We start from the raw sequence: 21,928 nt of genomic DNA, 5'->3' as shown, positions 1-21,928 counted from the left end.
TTAGAGTTGAGTTTTTCCTGATTTTTTCATATGACAAGTAATTTGGGGCTGTAGGCTGGACATTTTAAGTACTATACTATCACACTCTAATTCCTACTTAAATCTTTTATTTTAGTGAATGGTCAACCTGTTTAGATTCCGAATGTGATCCCAGGCTCACTTTTGTGGACTGTGATTCAAATGTCAATTTAGTTTATAAAGTCTCTCCAGTACTCCTTGGTTTTCTCTATTTACATGTTACCTATATAACAGAACTCCACTCCCCATTATCCTCAGCATGGGCTTGAGTGGGGAGAAGCACTGCCTCATTTCAGCAGGGCAGGCATAGAAAATAGGGTAATATGCAGGGGAGTGGGGAGTTGTGAAAGTCAAAGTACTACCCACAGGCTCAGTTGGGGAGGGTACCACCTTATTACTGCCAGGGGAGTGGAAATCAAAAGCTCCAAACACAGGCTCCTCTGTGGAGGAATGCTTCTTCTTTACTTCAGAGCATGGAAGAAAGTCAAGTTCTGCCTCAGAACTCTGCAGGGTAAGGGCACCATCTTGTTAATCCTGTGTAGTTGTGAAAGCCAGGGTCTCACCCACAGGCTCTGCTGAAGAGAGTTGCCACCTTGTAAATTCTGGTGGGGTAGAAGTCAGTCCTCCCTACAGGCTCTGCTCAGGAAGGGGACTGCCTCATTACTGAGCAGGGAAGAGGAGAAGTCAGAGTTTGACCCACAGGCTCCACTGGAGGGGGACATCTCCTTGTTACTGCAGGTGGGGGAAGGGTGTCTGTGAGACAAAGCTCTGGTCATGGATACCGCTGCTGTAATGCCTGTTTGAGTGGGAGGGGGTATAGATTTTATTGTGATGTTCTCCTAGAGAACGGATGGGATAGGTTAGGATGTTTCTATCTTGCTGGGCCATCCTTTGGCTAGAGATAACAGGCTTTCCTTGGTGCTATTTTTTGTCTGCACTCATTAGCATTTCCAGGTTGTAGTCTTCTCTACAACCCAGGCCAAGATATATGGGAGGCAAGAAAAAAAGACAGTCAGGGAACTCACTCAATCCTTGAGTCTCAAGGTCCTTACTCAGTCCACCTTCTTTTCCCTAACTTTTAGAGTTTTCTGGTAGGGTATTTCATGAGTTTTTCCAGGATTTTTGTGATTAGTAGGAGAAAAATAGAATGTGTTTACTTCATCTTGTTCAGAACCCAAACCCTGTCACTTATTTTCAGTCTATATTTTTTGTGTCCTATCACCCTCTACTCTCTAAGTTTCCAGAGGATATTAACTGAGGTTTTATTAACCTAGTAATTGTTGACTTGGCAAAAAGTATCATATATGACATATCCTTTAAGCTTATTAGCTGTAAGAAAGTGTTGATACAGCTTCTTGGCCTTTACCCACCATTAGGTTCACAATGTAACTCTGAAGTTTGTTCATTCATTTAATAAAGACCTGTTTTGTGAAAGCTTCTGGGGATACAGCAATGAGTAAGACAGCTAAAATCCTTGGTGTTATGGAACTTACATTCTATTGACTGGAATAGGATGGAGAGAACTGCAGGCATATGAATAATGTGTTCTCTTCAGGTTGGACAAAACTCAAGTCTACTATGTTTCAGTTAATATTAGGAATATACATTTGAAAAACTGTAGATATTCAGAAATCTATAAATTTGCAACTGGCACAAGTACAATAATTTTTTCACTTGGTACAATTCACTTTAATCATCTAGTAAACTAGTTATAAACTACTTACCACATAGAGTTGTTTCCACAGACTGGCCCATTCTTGCAGAGTTGCTGTAACTTCAGTAACAATAGAATCTTCAAGTGGAACCACAGTTTCATACTGCCTAGAACCAGAGCCACAACAAACAGCCCCATTATCTTTGATAAAATACCAGAACACTGTCTACTGACCTTTTCAACACGTGTAAATCAAATTTAAATTCATGCAAATATAAAGAGAGGTATATCTAATTGAATACAGATTCTTTAGCAGTAATATACTGCAATAATATAAGTGAACTGAATTAATGTAAACAAGTTTCCTCAACTTGTCCATTGAGGAATTCTGGGTCTGGTAGGGGAACTCTGATCCTGGAAACAGAAAGGTACTAGGTTTCTCTCCAACTACCTTGTGAGCAACATCCATTATGGTGCCAGTCCCTGTGCTAATTGCCAAGGATTTATCAGTGAATAAAAATGGACAGGGTCCCTATCTTCAGAGAGCTCTTATTGTGGATAGGGAATCAGACAAATAATCACAACAGGTATGGCTAGCGATGAATCTAAGAAAGAAACCAAATTGTACTATCAGAGATTTTAGCTGGGGGACACGACTAAAGAAGAGAAGATCAGTGAAGTCTTCTCTGAAGAAATGGCAATGCCCAAAAGATGCAAAAAGGTCACGAAGAAAAGTTTGCTGGGAGGAGAGGTGTGGTGTCACCTGCAGAGGAAACAATATACAAGAAGTCACTGAGATGGTAAAGAATTTCACATATCTAAGAACTTAAAGAAGGCTGGTATGACTGAGGCCAGCTCTCACAGGGCCTTCCAATGATACCAAAGATACCAGACCTTTTTTTAAATTAATTTTTATTGGAGCATAGTTGCTTTACAAAGTCATGTTAGTTTCCACTGTACAGCAAAGTGAATCACCTATACATATACATATATCCCCTCTTTTTTGGATTTCCTTCCCATTTAGGTCACCACAGGGCATTGAGAATGAATGAGATGATATTGAAAGGTTGTTCAAAGTAAGGGCATGACTTGATGATATTTTTATAATGTCTATGCCACTTTTGAGAGTTAATGAAATATTTTCTGGGACCAAAGATTTTATATACTGATATGCTGAGGTGGATGGAACCTATACTCCGATTTGTTAGCCAAAGAGAACATCATCCACCTGGAAGTAACAAAGGAAAATTCCTTTCACAAATTAGCATTAAGTATCATTTCTCTACACAGCTGGCAAACCACCACTGTGTTCAAAGGTGACAGTGTATTAATATGGAGCATCAATGAATATATGTTACTTGATTATGCTATACAGCTTTCTTTTTTATTTTGTGTGATTTATGCCAGCAGATAAAAAAAATCATCTTGGAATGATGCCAGAGCACTATCCATATTCATCAAATTTATAAGGTGAATTTGCAGTGCAAGGCTGAGATTTAAACTTGACACTATGGAAATAGAGAGACATGGGAGATGTTGTAAGAGTGTTGTGTTTTAGTAACATTAATGCAGAAATACTGTATAGGATAAACTGGAATAAAATTTCTTGAAAGTTTCATCTACTGGGTCTCCAGCTACTTTAATCATTGAGATCTATGGGAAAATTACATTGTTCCTATTTTAAAGTTCTAAAGCTTTGGACTTACCTCAATTTATACTAACCCAAGTCTATACTAATACTGATGCATTTTTCTTAGACTATAATATATAATCAATATCCTGAAAATTCTTAAAATTCAGATACAGTGTTATTTATAAATACACTGGTCCACAGACCAAATAGAATGTAGTCAGAACACTAAGAAAAATAATGAAATAAAATGAATTAATAAGCAAATTTCCAAAGAAATTCTGGATTCATGCAGAGTAAAGAGTTTGTTAGAGGCCTGAACCAAGATGGCCGAGTAGAAGGACGTGCTCTCACTCCCTCTTGTGAGAACACCAGAATCACAATTAGCTGCTGGACAATCATCAACAGGAAGACACTGGAACTCACCAAAAAAGATACCCCACATCCAAAGACAAAGGAGAAGTCACAATGAGATGGTAGGAGGGGCGCAATCACAGCAAAATCAAATCCCATAACTGCTGGCTGGGTGACTCACAGACTGGAGAACACTTATACCACAGAAGTCCACCCACTGGAGTGAAGGTTCTGAGCCCCACGTCAGGCTTCCCAACCTGGGGGTCCGGCAACGGGAGGAGGAATTCCTAGAGAATCAGACTTTGAAGGCTAGTGGGATTTGATTGCAGGACTTTGACAGGACTGGGGGAAACAGAGACTCCACTCTTGGAGGGCACACACAAAGTAGTGTGCGCATCGAGACGCAGGGGAAGGAGCCGTGAATCCAGGGGAGACTGAACCACACCTACCTGCTAGTGTTAGAGGGTCTCCTGCAGAGGCGGGGGTGGCTGTGGCTCACCATGGGAACAAGATAACTGGCAGCAGAAGTTCTGGGAAGTACTCCTTGGTGTGAGCCCTCCCAGAGTCTGCCATTAGCCCCACTAAAGAGCCCAGGTAGGCTCCAGTGTTGGGTTGCCACAAGCCAAACAACCAACAGGGAGGGAACTCAACCCCACCCATCAGCAGTCAAGTGGATTAAAGTTTTACTGAGCTCTGCCCACCAGAGCAACACCCAGCTCTACCCACCACCAGTCCCTCCCATCAGGAAACCTGCACAAGCCTCTTAGATAGCCTCATCCACCAGAGGGCAGACAGCAGAAGCAAGAAGAATTACAATCCGGCAGCCTGTGGAACAAAAACCACATTCACAGAAACATAGACAAGATGAAAAGGCAGAGGGCTATGTACCAGATGAAGGAACAAGATAAAACCCCAGAAAACAACTAAATGAAGTGGAGATAGGCAACTTTCCAGAAAAAGAATTCAGAATAATGATAGTGAAGATGATCCAGGACCTCGGAAAAACAATGGAGGCAAAGATCGAGAAGATGCAAGAAATGTTTAACAAAGACCTAGAAGAATCAAAAAACAAACAAACAGAGATAAACAATACAATAACTGAAATGAAAACTACACTAGAAGGAATCAATAGCAGAATAACTGAGGCAGAAGAATGGATAAGTGACCTGGAAGACAGAATGGTGGAATTCACTGCTGCGGAACAGAATAAAGAAAAAAGAATGAAAGGAAACGAAGACAGCCTAAGAGACCTCTGGGACAACATTAAACGCAACAACATTCGCATTATAGGGGTCCCAGAAGGAGAAGAGAGAGAGAAAGGACCCAAGAAAATATCTGAAGAGATTATAGTCGAAAACTTCCCTAACATGGGAAAGGAAATAGCCACCCAAGTCCAGGAAGCACAGTGAGTCCCATACAGGATAAACCCAAGGAGAAACACGCAGAGACACATACTAATCAAACTGGCAAAAATTAAAGACAAAGAAAAATTATTAAAAGCAATAAGGGAAAAACGACAAATAACATAAAACGGAACTCCCATAAGGTTAACAGCTGATTTCTCAGCAGAAACTCTACAAGCCAGAAGGGAGTGGCATGATATACTTAAAGTGATGAAAGGGAAGAACCTACAACCAAGATTACTCTACCCAGCAAGGATCTCATTCAGATTTGATGGAGAAAGCAAAAGCTTTACAGAAGAGCAAAAGCTAAGAGAATTCAGCACCACCAAACCAGCTCTACAACAAATGCTAAAGGAACTTCTCTAAGTGGGAAACACAAGAGAAGAAAAGGACCTACAAAAACGAACCCAAAACAATTAACAAAATGGTCATAGGAACATACATATCGATAATTACCTTAAACGTGAATGGATTAAATGCTCCAACCAAAACACATGGGTTTGCTGAATGGATACAAAAACAAGACCTATATATACGCTGTCTACCAGAGACCCACTTCAGACCTAGGGACACATACAGACTGAAAGTGAGGGGATGTAAAAAGATATTCCATGCAAATGGAAATCAAAAGAAAGCTGGAGTGGCAATACTCATATCAGATAAAATAGACTTTAAAATAAAGAATGTTACAAGAGACAAGGAAGGACAATACATAATGATCAGGGGATCAATCCAAGAAGAAGATATAACAATTATAAATATATATGCACCCAACATAGGAGCACCTCAATACATAAGGCAACTGCTAGCAGCTGTAAAAGAGGAAATCGACAGTAATACAATAAAACTGGGGGACTTTAACACCTCACTTACACCAATGGACAGATCATACAAAATGAAAATAAATAAGGAAACAGAAGCTTTAAATGACACAACAGACCAGATAGATTTAATTGATATTTATAGGACATTCCATCCAAAAACAGCAGATTACACTTTCTTCTCAAGTGCACACGGAACATTCTCCAGGATAAATCACATCTTGGGTCACAAATCAAGCCTCAGTAAATTTAAGAAAACTGAAATAATATCAAGCATCTTTTCTGACCACAACGCTATGAGATTAGAAATGAATTACAGGGGAAAAAACGTAAAAAACACAAACATATGGAGGCTAAACACTATGTTACTAAATAACCAAGAGATCACTGAAGAAATCAAAGAGGAAATCAAAAAATACCTAGAGAAAAATAACAATGAAAACACGACAATCCAAAACCTATGGGGTGCAGCAAAAGCAGTTCTAAGAGGGAAGTTTATAGCTATACAAGCCTACCTCAAGAAACAAGAAAAGGGCTTCCCTGGTGGTGCAGTGGTTGAGAATCTGCCTGCCAATGCAGGGGACACGGGTTCGAGCCCTGGTCTGGGAAGATCCCACATGCCGTGGAGCAACTAGGCCCGTGAACCACAACTACTGAGCCTGCGCGTCTGGAGCCTGTGCTCCGCAACAAGAGGGGCCGTGATAGTGAGAGGCTCGTGCACCGTGATGAAGAGTGGCCCCCGCCTGCCACAACTAGAGAAAGTCCTCGCACAGAAACAAAGACCCAACACAGCCAAAAATAAAAAATAATTAATTAATTAATTAATTATTTTAAAAAAACAAGAAAAATCTCAAATAAATAATCTAACCTTACACCTAAAGGAACTAGAGAAAGAAGAACATACAAAACCCAAACTTAGCAGAAGGAAAGAAATCATAAAGATCAGAGCAGAAATAAATGAAATAGAAACAAAGAAAACAATAGCAAAGATCAATAAAACTAAAAGCTGGTTCTTTGAGAAGATAAACAACATTGATAAACCATTAGCCAGACTCATCAAGAAAAAGAGGGAGAGGATTCAAATCAATAAAATTAGAAATGAAAAGGAAGAATTTACAACAGACACCACAGAAATATAAAGCATCCTAAGAGACTACTACAAGCAACTGTATGCCAATAAAATGGACAACCTGGAAGAAATGGACAAATTCTTAGAAAGGTATAACCTTCCAAGACTGAACCAGGAAGAAATAGAAAATGTGAACAGACCAATCACAAGTAATGAAATTGAAACTGTGATTAAAATCTTCCAACAAACAAAAGTCCAGGACCAGATGGCTTCACAGGTGAATTCTATCAAACATTTAGAGAAGAGCTAACACCCATCCTTCTCAAACTCTTCCAAAAAATTGCGGAGGAAGGAACACTCCCAAACTCATTCTATGAGGCCACCATTACCCTGATACCAAAACCAAAGATACTACAAAAGAAGAAAATTACACACCAATATCACTGATGAATATAGATGCAAAACTCCTCAACAAAATACTAGCAAACAGAATCCAACAACACATTAAAAAGATCATACACCATGATCAAGTGGGATTTATCCCAGGGATGCAAGGATTCTTCAATATATGCAAATCAATCAATGTGATACACCATATTAACAAATTGAAGAATAAAAACCATATGATCATCTCAATCGATGTGGAAAAAGCTTTTGACAAAATTCAACACCCACTTATGATAAAAACTCTCCAGAAAGTGGGCATAGAGGGAACCTACCTCAACATAATAAAGGCCATATATGACAAACCCACAGCAAACATCATTCTCAATGGTGAAAAACTGAAAGCATTTCCTCTAAGATCAGGAACAAGACAAGGATGTCCACTCTCACCACTATTATTCAACATAGTTTTGGAAGTCCTAGCCATGGCAATCAGAGAAGAAAAAGAAATAAAAGGAATCCAAATTGGAAAAGAAGAAGTAAAACTGTCGCTGTTTGCAGATGACATGATACTATACATAGAGAATCCTAAAGATGCTACCAGAAAACTACTAGAGCTAAGCAATGAATTGGGTAGAGTAGCAGGATACAAAATTAATGCACAGAAATCTCTTGCATTCCTATACACTAATGATGAAAAATCTGAAAGAGAAGTTAAGGAAACACTCCCATTTACCACTGCAACAAAAAGAATAAAATACCTAGGAATAAACCTACCTAGTGAGACAAAAGACCTGTATGCAGAAAACTATAAGACACTGATGAAAGAAATTAAAGATGATACCAACAGATGGAGAGATATACCATGTTCTTGGATTGGAAGAATCAATATTGTGAAAATGACTATACTACCCAAAGCAATCTACAGATTCAATGCAATCCCTATCAAATTACCAATGGCATTTTTTACAGAACTAGAACAAAAAATCTTAAAATTTGTATGGAAACAACAAAAGACCCCGAATAGCCAAAGCAGTCTTGAGGGAAAAAACGGAGCTGGAGGAATCAGACTCCCTGACTTCAGACTATACTACAAAGCTACAGTAATCAAGACAATATGGTACTGGCAAAAAAAACAGAAACACAGATCAATGGAACAAGATAGAAAGCCCAGAGGTAAACCCACGCACCTATGGTCAACTAATCTATGACAAAGGAGGCAAGGATATACAATGGAGAAAAGACAGTCTCTTCAATAAGTGGTGCTGGGAAAACTGGACAGCTACATGTAAAAGAATGAAATTAGAACACTCCCTAGCACCATACACAAAAATAAACTCAAAATGGATTAGAGACCTAAATGTAAGACCGGACACTATAAAACTCTTAGAGAAAAACATAGGAAGAACACTCTTTGACATACATCACAGCAAGATCTTTTTTTCATCCACCTCCTAGAGTAATGGAAATAAAAACAAAAATAAACAAATGGGACCTAATGAAACTTCAAAGCTTTTGCACAGCAAAGGAAACCATAAACAAAATGAAAAGACAACCCTCAGAATGGGAGAAAATATTTGCAAACGAAGCAACAGACAAAGGATTAATCTCCAAAATATATAAACAGCTCATGCAGCTCAATATTAAAAAAACAAACAACCCAATCCAAAAATGGGCAGAAGACCTAAATAGACATTTCTCCAAAGAAGACATACAGATGGCCATGAAGCACATGAAAAGCTGCTCAACGTCACTAATTATTAGAGAAATGCAAATCAAAAGTACAATGAGGTATCACCTCACACCAGTTAGAACAGGCTTCATCAGAAAATCTACAAACAGCAAATGCTGGAGAGGGTGTGGAGAAAAGGGAACTCTCTTCCACTGTTGGTGGGAATGTAAACTGATACAGCCACTACGGAGAACAGTATGGAGGTTCCTTAAAAAACTAAAAATAGAATTACCATATGATCCAGCAATCCCACTACTGGGCATATACCCAGGGAAAACCACAATTCAAAAAGACACATGCACCCCAATGTTCATTGCAGCACTATTTACAATAGCCAGGTCATGGAAGCAACCAAAATGACCATCGACAGACAAATGGATAAAGAAGATGTGGTGCATATATACAATGGGATACTACTCAGCCATAAAAAGGAACGAAATTGGGTCATTTGTTGAGACGTGGATAGATCTAGAGACTGTCATACAGAGTGAAGTAAGTCAGAAAGAGAAAAACAAATACCGTATATTAACGCATGTATGTGGAACCTAGGAAAATGGTACAGATGAACCGGTCTGCAGGGCAGAAACTGAGACGCAGATGTAGAGAACAAACGTATGGACACCAAGGGGGGAAAGCCGCAGGTGGGTGGTGGTGGTGGTGTGATGAACTGGGCGATTGGGATTGACATGTATACACTGATGTGTATAAAACTGATGACTAACAAGAACCTGCTGTACAAAAAAAAAAAAATAGAGAAACCTATTTATTAGGTTTATAGACGTCTGTGCAATTTAAAAAAAATAAAACACTACTGTTACCTTGAAAAAAAAAAAGAGTTTGTTAGAAATGAAATTTGGTAGTGAGAAGAGACGATCCTTTAATTCAATGTATATTGCACAGAAATGTAGCTGAGAGCATGATCGTTAGGGTAAGATAACTTGGCCTCAATTCCTACTTTCCCTACTTCCTTGCCATGCGTTGGCAAAGGTATTTAACTCTCAAAGCCTTGCCCACCTCATGTGAAGTAAATGGATAATCCCATCTTCTAATCTGGAATTCCCAAGTGTGATATAATGGGTGTAAAATGTCAATTACAAAGCCCAGTATACAGGATATTTAATAAATGGCAGCTATTGTTCACTCTTACTTAATCTTTTAATTTTCAATACTTACAAATTGCGAAAGCATATCTAAAATAAACAATGTCGAAATGAGTTAGATTTCATATTGTACTTTAAAAATATATTTCACAAAGACTTCTTGTCCAAATAGCTCTGTAAGTTCATGCTTCGACGTATTTCCTAACCTCCCAATACCCAGCGGAGAAAATATGAAATAGAAAACCAAATGTATTTCTGAACTCCAAAATAAAATTAACACCTCAATTGAGCAGCAACAGAATAGAAAAAAACAGAGCAGTGAACTAGGGTGAAATCACAGCACTTCTAGGCTTTGGAGTCAAAAGCTACTAGTGACATCTAGGAACTTAGATGTAGAGGGAGAACAGGGATGAAAAGTGCTCCAAGTGAGAAGAGGATGAAGGCCTGATTCACTACGTGAAGCTCCCTGAAAGAAGGCCAACATGAAGCACAGCAAAAGCTGCTACTAAGCCTCACTTAAAACCACGGCTTTTAGAAACCTCTAGGGCTAAATAGATTGGAGACTGAAGCAGTCCCCTCCTTCCCTTAGCCAAAGGTCAGGATCTGCCAAAAGTCTAACGTCACTGTGGGGAAGGAGATCTAAAATCCTATTGTAGGACTTGGTTCTACACTGGGGCCTTGGAAGCAGGTAGAGGTAACTACACAAGTACTAGACAGATGTGCTCAGGGGGAGAAAAGGAAGGGGAAAACAAAATCTCCCACTTCTGAAAACCAAAATTCTAAGATGTCCAAAGTCTTAAAAATAAAATGAAAATGCTTCTCAGGATTTTATAAGTCTGATAAACATTTAAAAATATTTACAATGCTTAGAGAAATGAGTAACTTCCATTTTTAAAAAAAGTATGAAATAAAAGCAAACATAAATAAAACAAGAGCCAATGGATATGCAAAATAACCAACTAGGAATTTTGCAAATGAAAAATATTGTCAAAATGTCCATCTATGGCTGAATGGAATAATGAAATGTGATATATATATATAAAATATATAATGGAATATTATTCAATCTTTAAAAGGAATGAAAATTCGATACATGCTACAACATGAATGAGCTTTGAAAACACTATGCTAAGTGAAATAAGATAGACACAAAAGGACAAATATTGAATGATTCCATTTATATACAGACGGACAGTAGAACAGAGGTTACCAGGGACTGGGAGAACGGGGGAATGAAGAGTTATTGCTTAAGGTGTACAGAGTTTCTGTTTGGGATGAGGAAGAAGTTCTGCAGTTGAATACTGATGAAGGTTGCACAACACTGTGAATGTACTTAATGCCACTGACCTGTACACTTAAAAATGTTTAAAATACTAAATTTTATGTTACTCATTTAAATGACAAAAAATACTAGCAGTGGGAAAAAAACCTCAACACAAAGGACACATGCCAGACAGAACTCAAAAGAAAATCTAGCAAGATGTATAAGAGAGTACTTAAGAGATATGGGGATGAGGTGGAAGAATTCCAACCTAATCCTAACAGAAATCCCAGAGGAAGAGAGTGGCTGTGTTAGAGAAAATTGTGATTTACTTTTCCTTAGCTGTCCTGCACTGTAACTCCCTTTCTATGTTTGAGAAAAACCCTAACATTGAGACAGAGCTGCCTTCCACTATACAAGTGGAAAATGATGGATACTTGACTTCTCAGCCTCCTTATGACTACAGTACTCATGACCTGAGGTCCATTCACCCCAGACTTAGAAGAGAAAACCAGGGACTTCCCTGGTGGTACAGTGGTTAAGAATCTGCCTGCCAATGCAGGGGACACGGGTTCAATCCCTGGTCTGGGAAGATCCCACATGCCGCAGAGCAACTAAGCCCATATGCCACAACTACTGAGCCTGCGCTCCAGAGCCTGCGAGCCACAACTACTGAAGCCCGCACGCCATAATTACTGAAGCCCACGTGCCCAGAGCCCGTGCTCCACAACAAGAGAAGCCACCGCAACGAGAAGCCCGCACACTGCAACGAAGAGTAGCCCCTGCTTGCCACAACTAGAGAAAGCCTGGGTGGAGCAATGAAGACCCAAAGCAGCCAAAAAGAAAAAGAAAACCAATTATCCAAAGCAGCAAAAATTACAAAGAAACCAACGTCTTGGCAGGTACATTCAGTTTCCAGAGGCAGATGTCCTATGGGAGCATCCAGTTTTGAGCTGGTGAGGGGAGGGGAAGAGGCAGAATTAAATACAGAAGTCAGGGTGTATCTCACTGAGAAGATTTGAGAAAAGACCTAAAGAAAGTAACAAAGTTAACCAGGCACAGTATTCAAGCATAGGAAACATCCTGAGCAAAAACCTTAAGGCAGGAACGTACCTGATATGTTTGAATAAAAGCAAGGAAGCCAGTGTAACTGAAGGTGACTGAGAAAAAGGGACAGCAGAAGAGGTCACGGGGTGATAAGAAGCCACATCATAAAACCTTGTAAGCCTTTGTAAGAGCTTAGGTTTTTGCTTTGAGTGACATGCGAACCACTGGAAGGTCTTGAGCACAGGAGTAACATGATCTAACTTATATTTTTAAAAAACCACTCTAGCAGCTATATTGAGAATAAACTATAGGTGGGCATGGATAGAAGTGGGGAGAGCAGTTAGAAGGCATTGCAGTAACACAGGTAGGAAAGCGTAATCATAGAAAGTCCCTGCTTTTCATTCCATGTCAAGCTGTGACAATTTAGGACATAAGCTTGTCTTTCTCTAAGCTGTCTAATACTGTGCAAAGCACAACTCTATCCCATAGTCCTTGAGATGATCACGTCCTTTGCACTGTTCTTTGACAGCAGACTCTCAATAACTCTCCCAATATTTCTTTAGTGGATGCCATTATAGATTCCCTTCTTATTCCCTCTCTCATCTATCCACTTTAAGGCCACAGACCCCCAACCATATGTGGTAAAGGTAATAACAACGTTCCCAGAACACATGCAACAGAAATCCATAAAATTATAAGCAGAGTCTAACACTATCTTCTCAGCTCCATCTGAGAGCTTTTTTTGGGGGGGAGAAAGTCTGAGGCTAAGTTTGAGGGAAGTTTTAAAAATAGACCAACAATGAGGTCAAAGGCAATTTTTTTTAAAAAGACAGGTATAAAAGGATAACTTGGCCTACATGATCAAAAAGCAAGAGACCTTCTCGGTACTGCTGACCTACCATTTCTCCCTTTACCTGTATTCTAAACTAAGAGTTAAATAAATCTAGCAGACATAGAATGGATAGATGAGACACTTTGATACTTTGTAATATCTAATTGGAAGGATAATCTCTAGTCAAGAAACCAGGGCTGCAAAAAGCTGAATGCTCACTTTACTGATGCTCTGTGTAAGAGTTCAGAGCAATCTTCTCTTTCATCTTCAGTGTTCAAATAGTCAAAACCCATACTCTAGTTTTTGATCCTGATCATTGCCGAATTACAAGGTCAGTTGAATTTATGGCCTTTTATATATTTTAAGATAAAAATCAGGCTACTGACTTGGAAAAAATGGGAGAGATAGAGACACTGGATAACACAGAAGACCCTAAGTTTCGCTGCTACTAAACCTCCCTTTGCAGCAGAAAAAGGCCCTCCTTCTCTACTGTGATGAGGGTGCTCTTGCCTTGCTTGAAGACTTTTAGATTGGCTCACCCAAATGAGCTGTCTTGCAGAGCAAGCCAGTTTTCGTTCTGCCCTATACCAACTATCCCCAGTGTTCCATGAAATCAATCAGTTTCCTTTCCTAGCCATCCCAGGATGAATGAGGTGTAAAAGATAGGAGTTATTCACGAGCTCAGCTCCATGGACTTTCACTCATCAAGGCTGATCTGGTACTGTAACTGAGCAGGACCCTATGGGGCCTTCCCAGAACAGAATGCCTCCCTCCATCGCCCGCAATGTCCTCCACCTGCCTCTTGTCTATAGAAAACCTTTAGCCTCCTAGGCCTTCCCCAAGTTCCAAAGAGTAAATTTAATCAGAGAAGTGAGAAAATACAGAAATAAAGGAAAACAGTCAAGCAAGACAAATTAATAATAATTTAGCCATTAAACAAAGTCAAGGACCTTTAGTTCCTCCTCAAATACTATAGATAATATTATGAGCCATGTCCTTTGTTTCAGATACTGAAACCCCCACCAGGTGGAAGAAGTTAACTATATACTGCTCACAAGCAGGTAGACCCCAGACCGGTTGGAACCAAAAGGCTGATGATATTGACTCCCGATTATCTCACCACCAACCAGTCAGCAGAATATCCACAAGCTGATCACACACCCCACAACCCCCCTCCCTCACCCAGTCTTTAAAAACCTTTCCCTGAAAGCCTTCAGGGAGTTCAGGACTTTTAAGCACTTGCTACCTGGACTCCTTGCTTGGCGCCCTGCAATAAATGCTGCACTTTCCTTCACCAAAACCCAGAGTTAGCAGACTGGTTTAACTGCATGTGGGCAAGGAGGCCAAAGTTTGGTTCAGTAGCAGTACCATAACTGTTGAATCAGAACTGGCCAGTAGGGACTTCCCTGGGGGTCCAGTGGATAAGACTCTGTGCTCCCAATGCAGGGGGCCCAGGTTCAATCCCTGGTCAGGGAACTAGATCCCACAGGCATGCTGCAACTAAGAGTTCGCATGCCGCAACTAAAGATTCTGCATGCTGCAACTAACGACCCTGCATGCCGCAATTAAAAGATCCAGCACAGCCTAAATAAATAAATAAAATTAAAAAAAAAAAGAACTGAGTAGCATTGAGTCTCTGATATCGTACCATACACCAAGTGGATTAATTAGCCAACACCGATAGGCAAGTTCATTACAGTGGACTCCACTGATCATGAAAGGGATGGGATTTGAATTTTCTTTCTATGCCCGCTTTATTTCTGGCAATAGACCTTCCATAGACTACTGAATACCTGATTTGCCATCACATTAATATGTTTAAAACTACAATATGAGGAAGGAACTCACTTTAAAGTAAAAGAAGTAGAATAAGGAATTGAAACTCACAGGATTTACTGATATTACTAATTACTTCATCACCCAGAGCACTGTACTATATAAAGCAATAGAGAGAACTATAAGAGACTTTGTTATGCCACCTTTTTAAAGGCGCTATCCACATATTGTGATAACTGCTCTGAACCAGCAACCAATATAGAGTTATGTTTCTCCCACAGGCAGAATACATGGTTCGAAAAAGAAGAGATAGAGATGGAAGGGGCACTTCTCACTCTCAAACATAATGACTCACTTGTAAAATTTTAACTTCCCATCTCTGAGGACTCAGACTCTGCTAATACAGAATCCAATGAAGCATGAATATACCAGATGAGAACATTATTCAATTATAATGAATTTGAGATTACCATGAAGCCTTTTCAGGTTTAGGTTCTTCCTGACACTGGGCAAACCAAAAAAAGGCACTTTTGGTATTGGCTGGCATGATTAATTTGTACTAGTCCTCAAGAAGAAACAGGCCTGCTGCTATACAAAAGAAGTGGGGAAAAGTATAGATGCAACCAAAGGGATCCTCAAGGGACATCCTAATACTGCCATGCTCTGTGCTAAAAGTTAATGGAAGACTATAGCATCCTGAAACATACAGAACTACCAAGGGCTCAAATACCATTAGCTGAGGTACTAGCTAAAAGGAAGAGATCATGAAATGGGTAGCAAAGATGAGAAGTTATTGATGCAACCTGCAACCAGGTAGACAAACATGTCTATAACATCTACTATATATTACTCCATGCTGTATCATATACACTTATAAATTTTACTTCATTGATGTCTTCCCTCTTCCCTTCCCCACCTACTTTTTTTTAACATCTTTATTGGAGTATAATTGCTCGACAACGGTGTGTTAGTTTCTGCTTTATAACAAAGTGAATCAGCTATACATATATCCCCATATCTCCTCCCTCTTGCATCTCCCTCCCACGCTCCCTATCCCACCCCTCTAGGTGGTCACAAAGCACTGAGCTGATCTCCCTGTGCTATGCGGCTGCTTCCCACTAGCTATCTATTTTACATTTGGTAGTGTATATATGTCCATGCCACTCTCTCACTTCGTCCCAGCTTACCCTTCCCCTTCCCCGTGCCCTCAAGTCCATTCTCTACATCTGCGTCTTTATTCCTGTCCTGCCCCTAGGTTCTTCAGAACCATTTTTTTTTAGAATCCATATATATGTGTTAGCATATGGTATTTGTTTTCCTCTTTCTGACTTACTTCACTCTGTATGACAGACTCTAGGTCCATCCACCTCACTATAAATAACTCAGTTTCGTTTCTTTTTATGGCTGAGTAATATTCCACTGTATATATGTGCCACATCTTCTTTATCCATTCATCTGTTGATGAACACTTAGGTTGCTTCCATGTCCTGGCTATTGTAAATAGAGCTGCAGTGAACATTTTGGTACATGACTCTTTTTGAACTATGGTTTTCTCAGGGTATATGCCCAGTAGTGGGATTGCTGGGTCATATGGTAGTTCTATTTTTAGTTTTTTAAGGAAACTCCATACTGTTCTCCATAGTGGCTGTATCAATTTACATTCCCACCAACAGTGCAAGAAGGTTCCCTTTTCTCCACACCCTCTCCAGCATTTATTGTTTGTATATTTTTGGATGATGGCCATTCTGACCGGTGTGAGATGATATCTCTTTGTAATTTTGATTTGCATTTCTCTAATGATTAATGATGTTGAGCATCCTTTCAAGTGTTTGTTGGCAATCTGTAGATCTTCTTTGGAGAAATGTCTATTTAGGCCTTCTGCCCATTTTTGGATTGGGTTGTTTGTTTTTTTGATATTGAGCTGCATTAGCTGCTTGTAAATTTTGGAGATTAATCCTTTGTCAGTTGCTTCATTTGCAAATATTTTCTCCCACTCTGAGGGTTGTCTTTTTGTCTTGTTTATGGTTTCCTTTGCTGTGCAGAAGCTTTTAAGTTTCATTACGTCCCATTTGTTTATTTTTGTTTTTATTTCCATTTCTCTAGGAGGTGGGTCAAAAGGGATCTTGCTGTGATTTATGTCAGAGTGTTCTGCCTATGTTTTCCTCTAAGAGTTTGATAGTGTCTGGCCTTACATTTAGGTCTTTAATCCATTTTGAGTTTATTTTTGTGTATGGTGTTAGGGAGTGCTCTAATTTCATTCTTTTACATGTAGCTGTCCAGTTTTCCCAGCACCACTTATTGAAGAGGCTGTTTTTTCTCCATTGTATATTCTTGCCTCCTTTATCAAAAATAAGGTGACCATGTGTGCATCACCACCTACTTTTAAAGGGTATAATGATGAGGTTTCATTTACACTACAATCCACATATTATAGAAGAGCAAAAGAGAAACATTATGAAACTATTCTCCATTTCTCTAGAAGGGAAAATATTCTAGATATCATCAATCTGGAAAGACATACTAAGGATAAAACCTTGTGTAATATAGCTAAAGCATTATATAGAGGGAATTCTATAATCTCCAATTCTTGTATTAGAAAAGACTAAAAATAAATTCACTAAGTGCCCAACCTAAAAACTGACAAAAATTTTAAATTTTTTAAAAATTTAAAAACCTAGAGATCAACAACAGAAAATAGAAAATGTTATTTATGAAAATTGACAAATACATTAACAAAACAGAAAACAATGAGAGACAAGAGTCCGGATCAGCAATGTGAAAAGGATGGTTCTTTGCAAAATCATAACAGATAAACTTCAGAAAGACTGATGATGTGAAAATGAATTTTAAAAAGCACAAAAACAATATCAGTATAAAAGGAGGGACATAACCATAAATGCAGTCAAGATTTTAAAGTATCCTAAGAAATACAATAAAAAACTTCCTGACAAAAAATATGAATATGGGGAGACTTCCCTGGTGGTGCAGCAGTTAAGAATCTGCCTGCCAATGCAGGGGACATGGGTTAGAGCCCTGGTCGGGGAAGATCCCACATGCCGTGGAGCAACTAAGCCCGTGTGCCACAACTACTGAGCCTACGCTCTAGAGCCTGTGAGCCACAACTATTGAGCCCGCATGCCACAACTACTGAAGCCCGTGTGCCTAGAGCCCATGCTCCACAATAAGAGAAGCCACCACAATGAGAAGCCCACGTACTGCAACAAAGAGTAGCCCCTGCTCGTTGCAACTAGAGAAAACCCGCGTGCAGCAACAAAGACCCAATGCAGTCAAAAATAAATGAATTTATAAATATATATATATGTATATATATATATACATATATATATATATGAAAATGGGGATGTAAAAATTTCCTGGAAAATATAAGAGAACTGATGTTTTTAAGGTTTTCAATATATAAGATCATGTCATATGCAAAGAGAAACTATTTTACTTCTTCCTTTCCTATTTGGATGTCTTTTATTTTTTCTTTCTCAACTGCGCTAGCTAGGAATTCCAGCACTGTGTTAAATAGAACTAGAGAGAGTGGCATCCCCTTGTCTTATTCCTAACCATTGAGTATGAGGGTTAGCTATGGGCTTGTTATATACGGCCTTTATTATGGTGAAGCATAGTCTTTTTATACGTAATTTGTTAAGAGTTTTAAATATGAAGGCATGTTGTATTTTGCAAATGCCTTTTCTGCATCTATTGAGATAGTCATTGGATTCTATCATTCATTCTGTTAATATGATGTATCACATTTATTGATTTGCATATGTTAAACCATCCTTGCATCCCAGGGATAGATCCCACTTGATCATGGTGAATGATTTTAATGTTCTGTTGAATTTGGTTTGCCAGGATTTTGTTGAGGACTCTGCATCTATGTTCATCAGAGATAATGGCCTATAATTCTTTTCATGTAGTATTCTTGTCTAGCTTTGATATCAGGGTAATACTGGCCTTATAAAATGAGTCTGGGAGTGTTCCCTCCTCTTCAACTTTTTTGGAAGAGTTTGAGAAGGACTGGTATTATTTCTTTAAATGTCAAATAGACAGCAATACAATAAAATTTGATGTTGAAAGTGGGGTACTGAAGACATCCAATATTATTGTCTTGCTGTCTATTTCTCCCTTCAGTTCTGTTAATACTTGCTGTCTTTAGGTGCTCTGATGTTGGGTGACATATATTTACAACTGTTTTTTGCTCTTGATGAATTGACCCCTTTATCACTACATAATCACCTTCTTTGTTTGTCCTTATAGTTTTTGACTTAAAATCTATTTTGTTTGATATAAGAAAAGCTGTCATTGACATCTTTTGGCTTCCATTTGCATGGAATATCTTTTTCTATTCCTCCGCTTTGAGCCTATGTTTACCCTTAAAGGTGTAGTGAGTCCCTTATAGGCAGAATATAGGGGGTCTTGTTTTTTATCCACCAGCCACCCTATGTCATTTGAATGGAGAATTTACTCCATATACATTTAAAGTAATTATTGACAGGTAATGACTTACTAAAGCCATCTTACTAATCTTTTTCTGGCTCTTCTGTTGTTCCTTTGTTACTTTCTTCCTCTCTTGTTGACTTCCTTTGTGATTTGATGGATTTCTCTGGTGGTATGCTTTGATTCTTTTATCTTTATCGCCTGTGTTTCTACTATAGGTGTTTGCTTTGTGGTTACACTGAGGCTTACACAAAACATCTTAAAGTTATAACAGTCTGTTTTAGGCTGATAACTACTTAACATCAATTGCATATAAAAACTCTACACTTTCACTCCCCCCCACTACATTTTGTTTTTGACATCACAATTTACATTTTATACTGTGCATCCATTACAAATTATTGTAGCTATCATCATTTTGAACACTTTTGTCTTTTCACATTTATACTAGAGTTAAGTGTTTCACACACCATTACAGTATTAGAGTATTCTAAACTTGACTATATACTTACCTTTACCAGTGTTTTATACTTTCATATGCTTTCATGTTATTAACTAGCATCCTTTGATTTCAGCTTGAAGAACACCCTTTAGCATTGTTTGTAAGGCTGATCTAGTAGATCTAATGGTTATGAACCCCCACAACTTTTGTTTTTCTAGGAAAGTCTTTATCTCTCCCTCACATCTGAAAGACAACTTTGCCAGGTAAAGTATTCCTGGTATTTTTTCCTTCAGCACTATGAATATATCACCCCTTCTCTCCTGGCTTGTTAGGCTTCTGCTGTGAAACCGCTGATAGCCTTATGGCTAAAAATACATATTTTAAATGAATGCTGATTTAATTAAATGCGGGTTTTTTTGCATCTATTATATTTATTTAATGTACTAAATCTACTGGGTGCACACAACCCAACCTCTGCCATTCTGCCACTCTCCTGATAATCTGAATCTCAAGAGGAGCAACATAAACATGGAAAACAGTGTAAAACTTCAGGAGTAGCATCCTGAAGAGACTGTCCTCTAAGTCTTGCTACCCAGATTCACAGAGCTACTCCAGCTGCTATCCTTTCTGAAAACTAGTACCTTAGCTTTTCATTTAGAGCCTATCTGTTTTACATACTTAATGAAACTGCTCTCAATGTCTGCTAGCCATAGATAAGACAAACCTTGGGGCTATAAAAGATTCCAAGCTGCTGCTGTCCTGCGGTGCTCTCTGAACAGAGAATTCCCATCTTGTAACTGAGTGACATGATCTAGACACATGAGTCTCCTCTCTGCTACCCCTCTCCCCAAAGAGTTCAAGTAGCCTTTCCCCCTTCTGGTTGTGGCCCTGCACTGCTGTCTCTGAAAGGTCTCCTGCTGTGACAGATTTCCTTTGCAACTTGTCAGAGCTCTGCCTAAATAAAGCTCATTATATGCTACTACTATCTCATGGTCATGTCTTTTATCAGCCCTAAAATCCTCTAGTTTACTACAAATGTATAAGTTTTTCAGTGAAACTTTATAAAAAGTAGCAACGATACCTGAATCATTTTAAGAATGAGAAAACCCAGATATCAAGAAACACTTTAAAAGATAACTGAAAATATGAAAATTTTTAAAGTTCCCGTAATAACAGTCCCACAGATGGATTATTCAAGCAATTTCACTCCCTGTCAACCAAATAAAACAAGAAGTACTTCAGTACAAATGGCACACGTTTTTCAAGAAGCAGATGATATACCCTATGAAGCACTGAGAGCACAGTTATGCTCCCAAGTATGGCAGGATGCAATGAAGAAGGTACATGATAGAAACACAATGCATGTTCTCTGATTGAGAGGCCCTCAACTCCTGGTTGATATTTGCTAAGGTAGAGCCCCAAGTCCCAGTCCTGCTGATCTACCCAAGCACTGGGAAGATATCCAGGAGAAATTTGACCATTTTAATGCACAACACCACCCATGTAGTATTGCTATCTAAGATGCTTAAGCTGAATCTAACCATGAGGAAACAGACAAATACAAATTGAGGGACATTTTGCAAAACAACTGGCCTGGGCACTTCAACAAAGTCAATGCCATGAAAAGAAAAAAGAAAACCAAGGCTGGAGAACTGTTCTAAATTAAAAGAGATTATGACATGACAATGATAAAATATAATATTTAATTCTTGACTGGATCCTGGACCACACCCCACCCGACCCCCAAAAAACCAACCAAACGAAAACAGCTATAAAGGACATTCATGGGACAATTAGGGAGACATCTGAATATGGACTATATATTTTATAGTACTATTATATCAATGTTACATTTCCTGAGTGTAATAATTATACTGTGATTATGTTAGAGAATGTACTTTTTCTTAAGATGTATATACTAAAATATTGAGCAGTTCCTGGGTTCTGGTATCCCCA

The 21,928-nt window shown here is 38.8% G+C and overlaps 1 protein-coding gene across 4 annotated transcripts in view; it reads right to left on the bottom strand.

Annotated features, from left to right (window-relative positions):
* Positions 1 to 21,928, bottom strand: part of DOCK3 (dedicator of cytokinesis 3) — a 385,395-nt gene that overhangs the window by 264,904 nt on the left and 98,563 nt on the right. For all 4 annotated transcript variants that reach the window (XM_036869659.1, XM_036869661.1, XM_036869660.1 and 1 more), the window contains exon 5: positions 1,743 to 1,839. In XM_036869659.1, the coding sequence (XP_036725554.1) occupies positions 1,743 to 1,839 (97 nt within the window). The remainder of the gene's footprint in view (positions 1 to 1,742; positions 1,840 to 21,928) is intronic.

Source organism: Balaenoptera musculus, chromosome 11 (genome assembly GCF_009873245.2).
Source record: "Balaenoptera musculus isolate JJ_BM4_2016_0621 chromosome 11, mBalMus1.pri.v3, whole genome shotgun sequence".
NCBI classification, from domain to species: domain Eukaryota; kingdom Metazoa; phylum Chordata; class Mammalia; order Artiodactyla; family Balaenopteridae; genus Balaenoptera; species Balaenoptera musculus.
The sequence above is the reverse complement of the archived record's forward strand: the minus strand, read 5'-3'. Positions and strand labels throughout refer to the sequence as shown.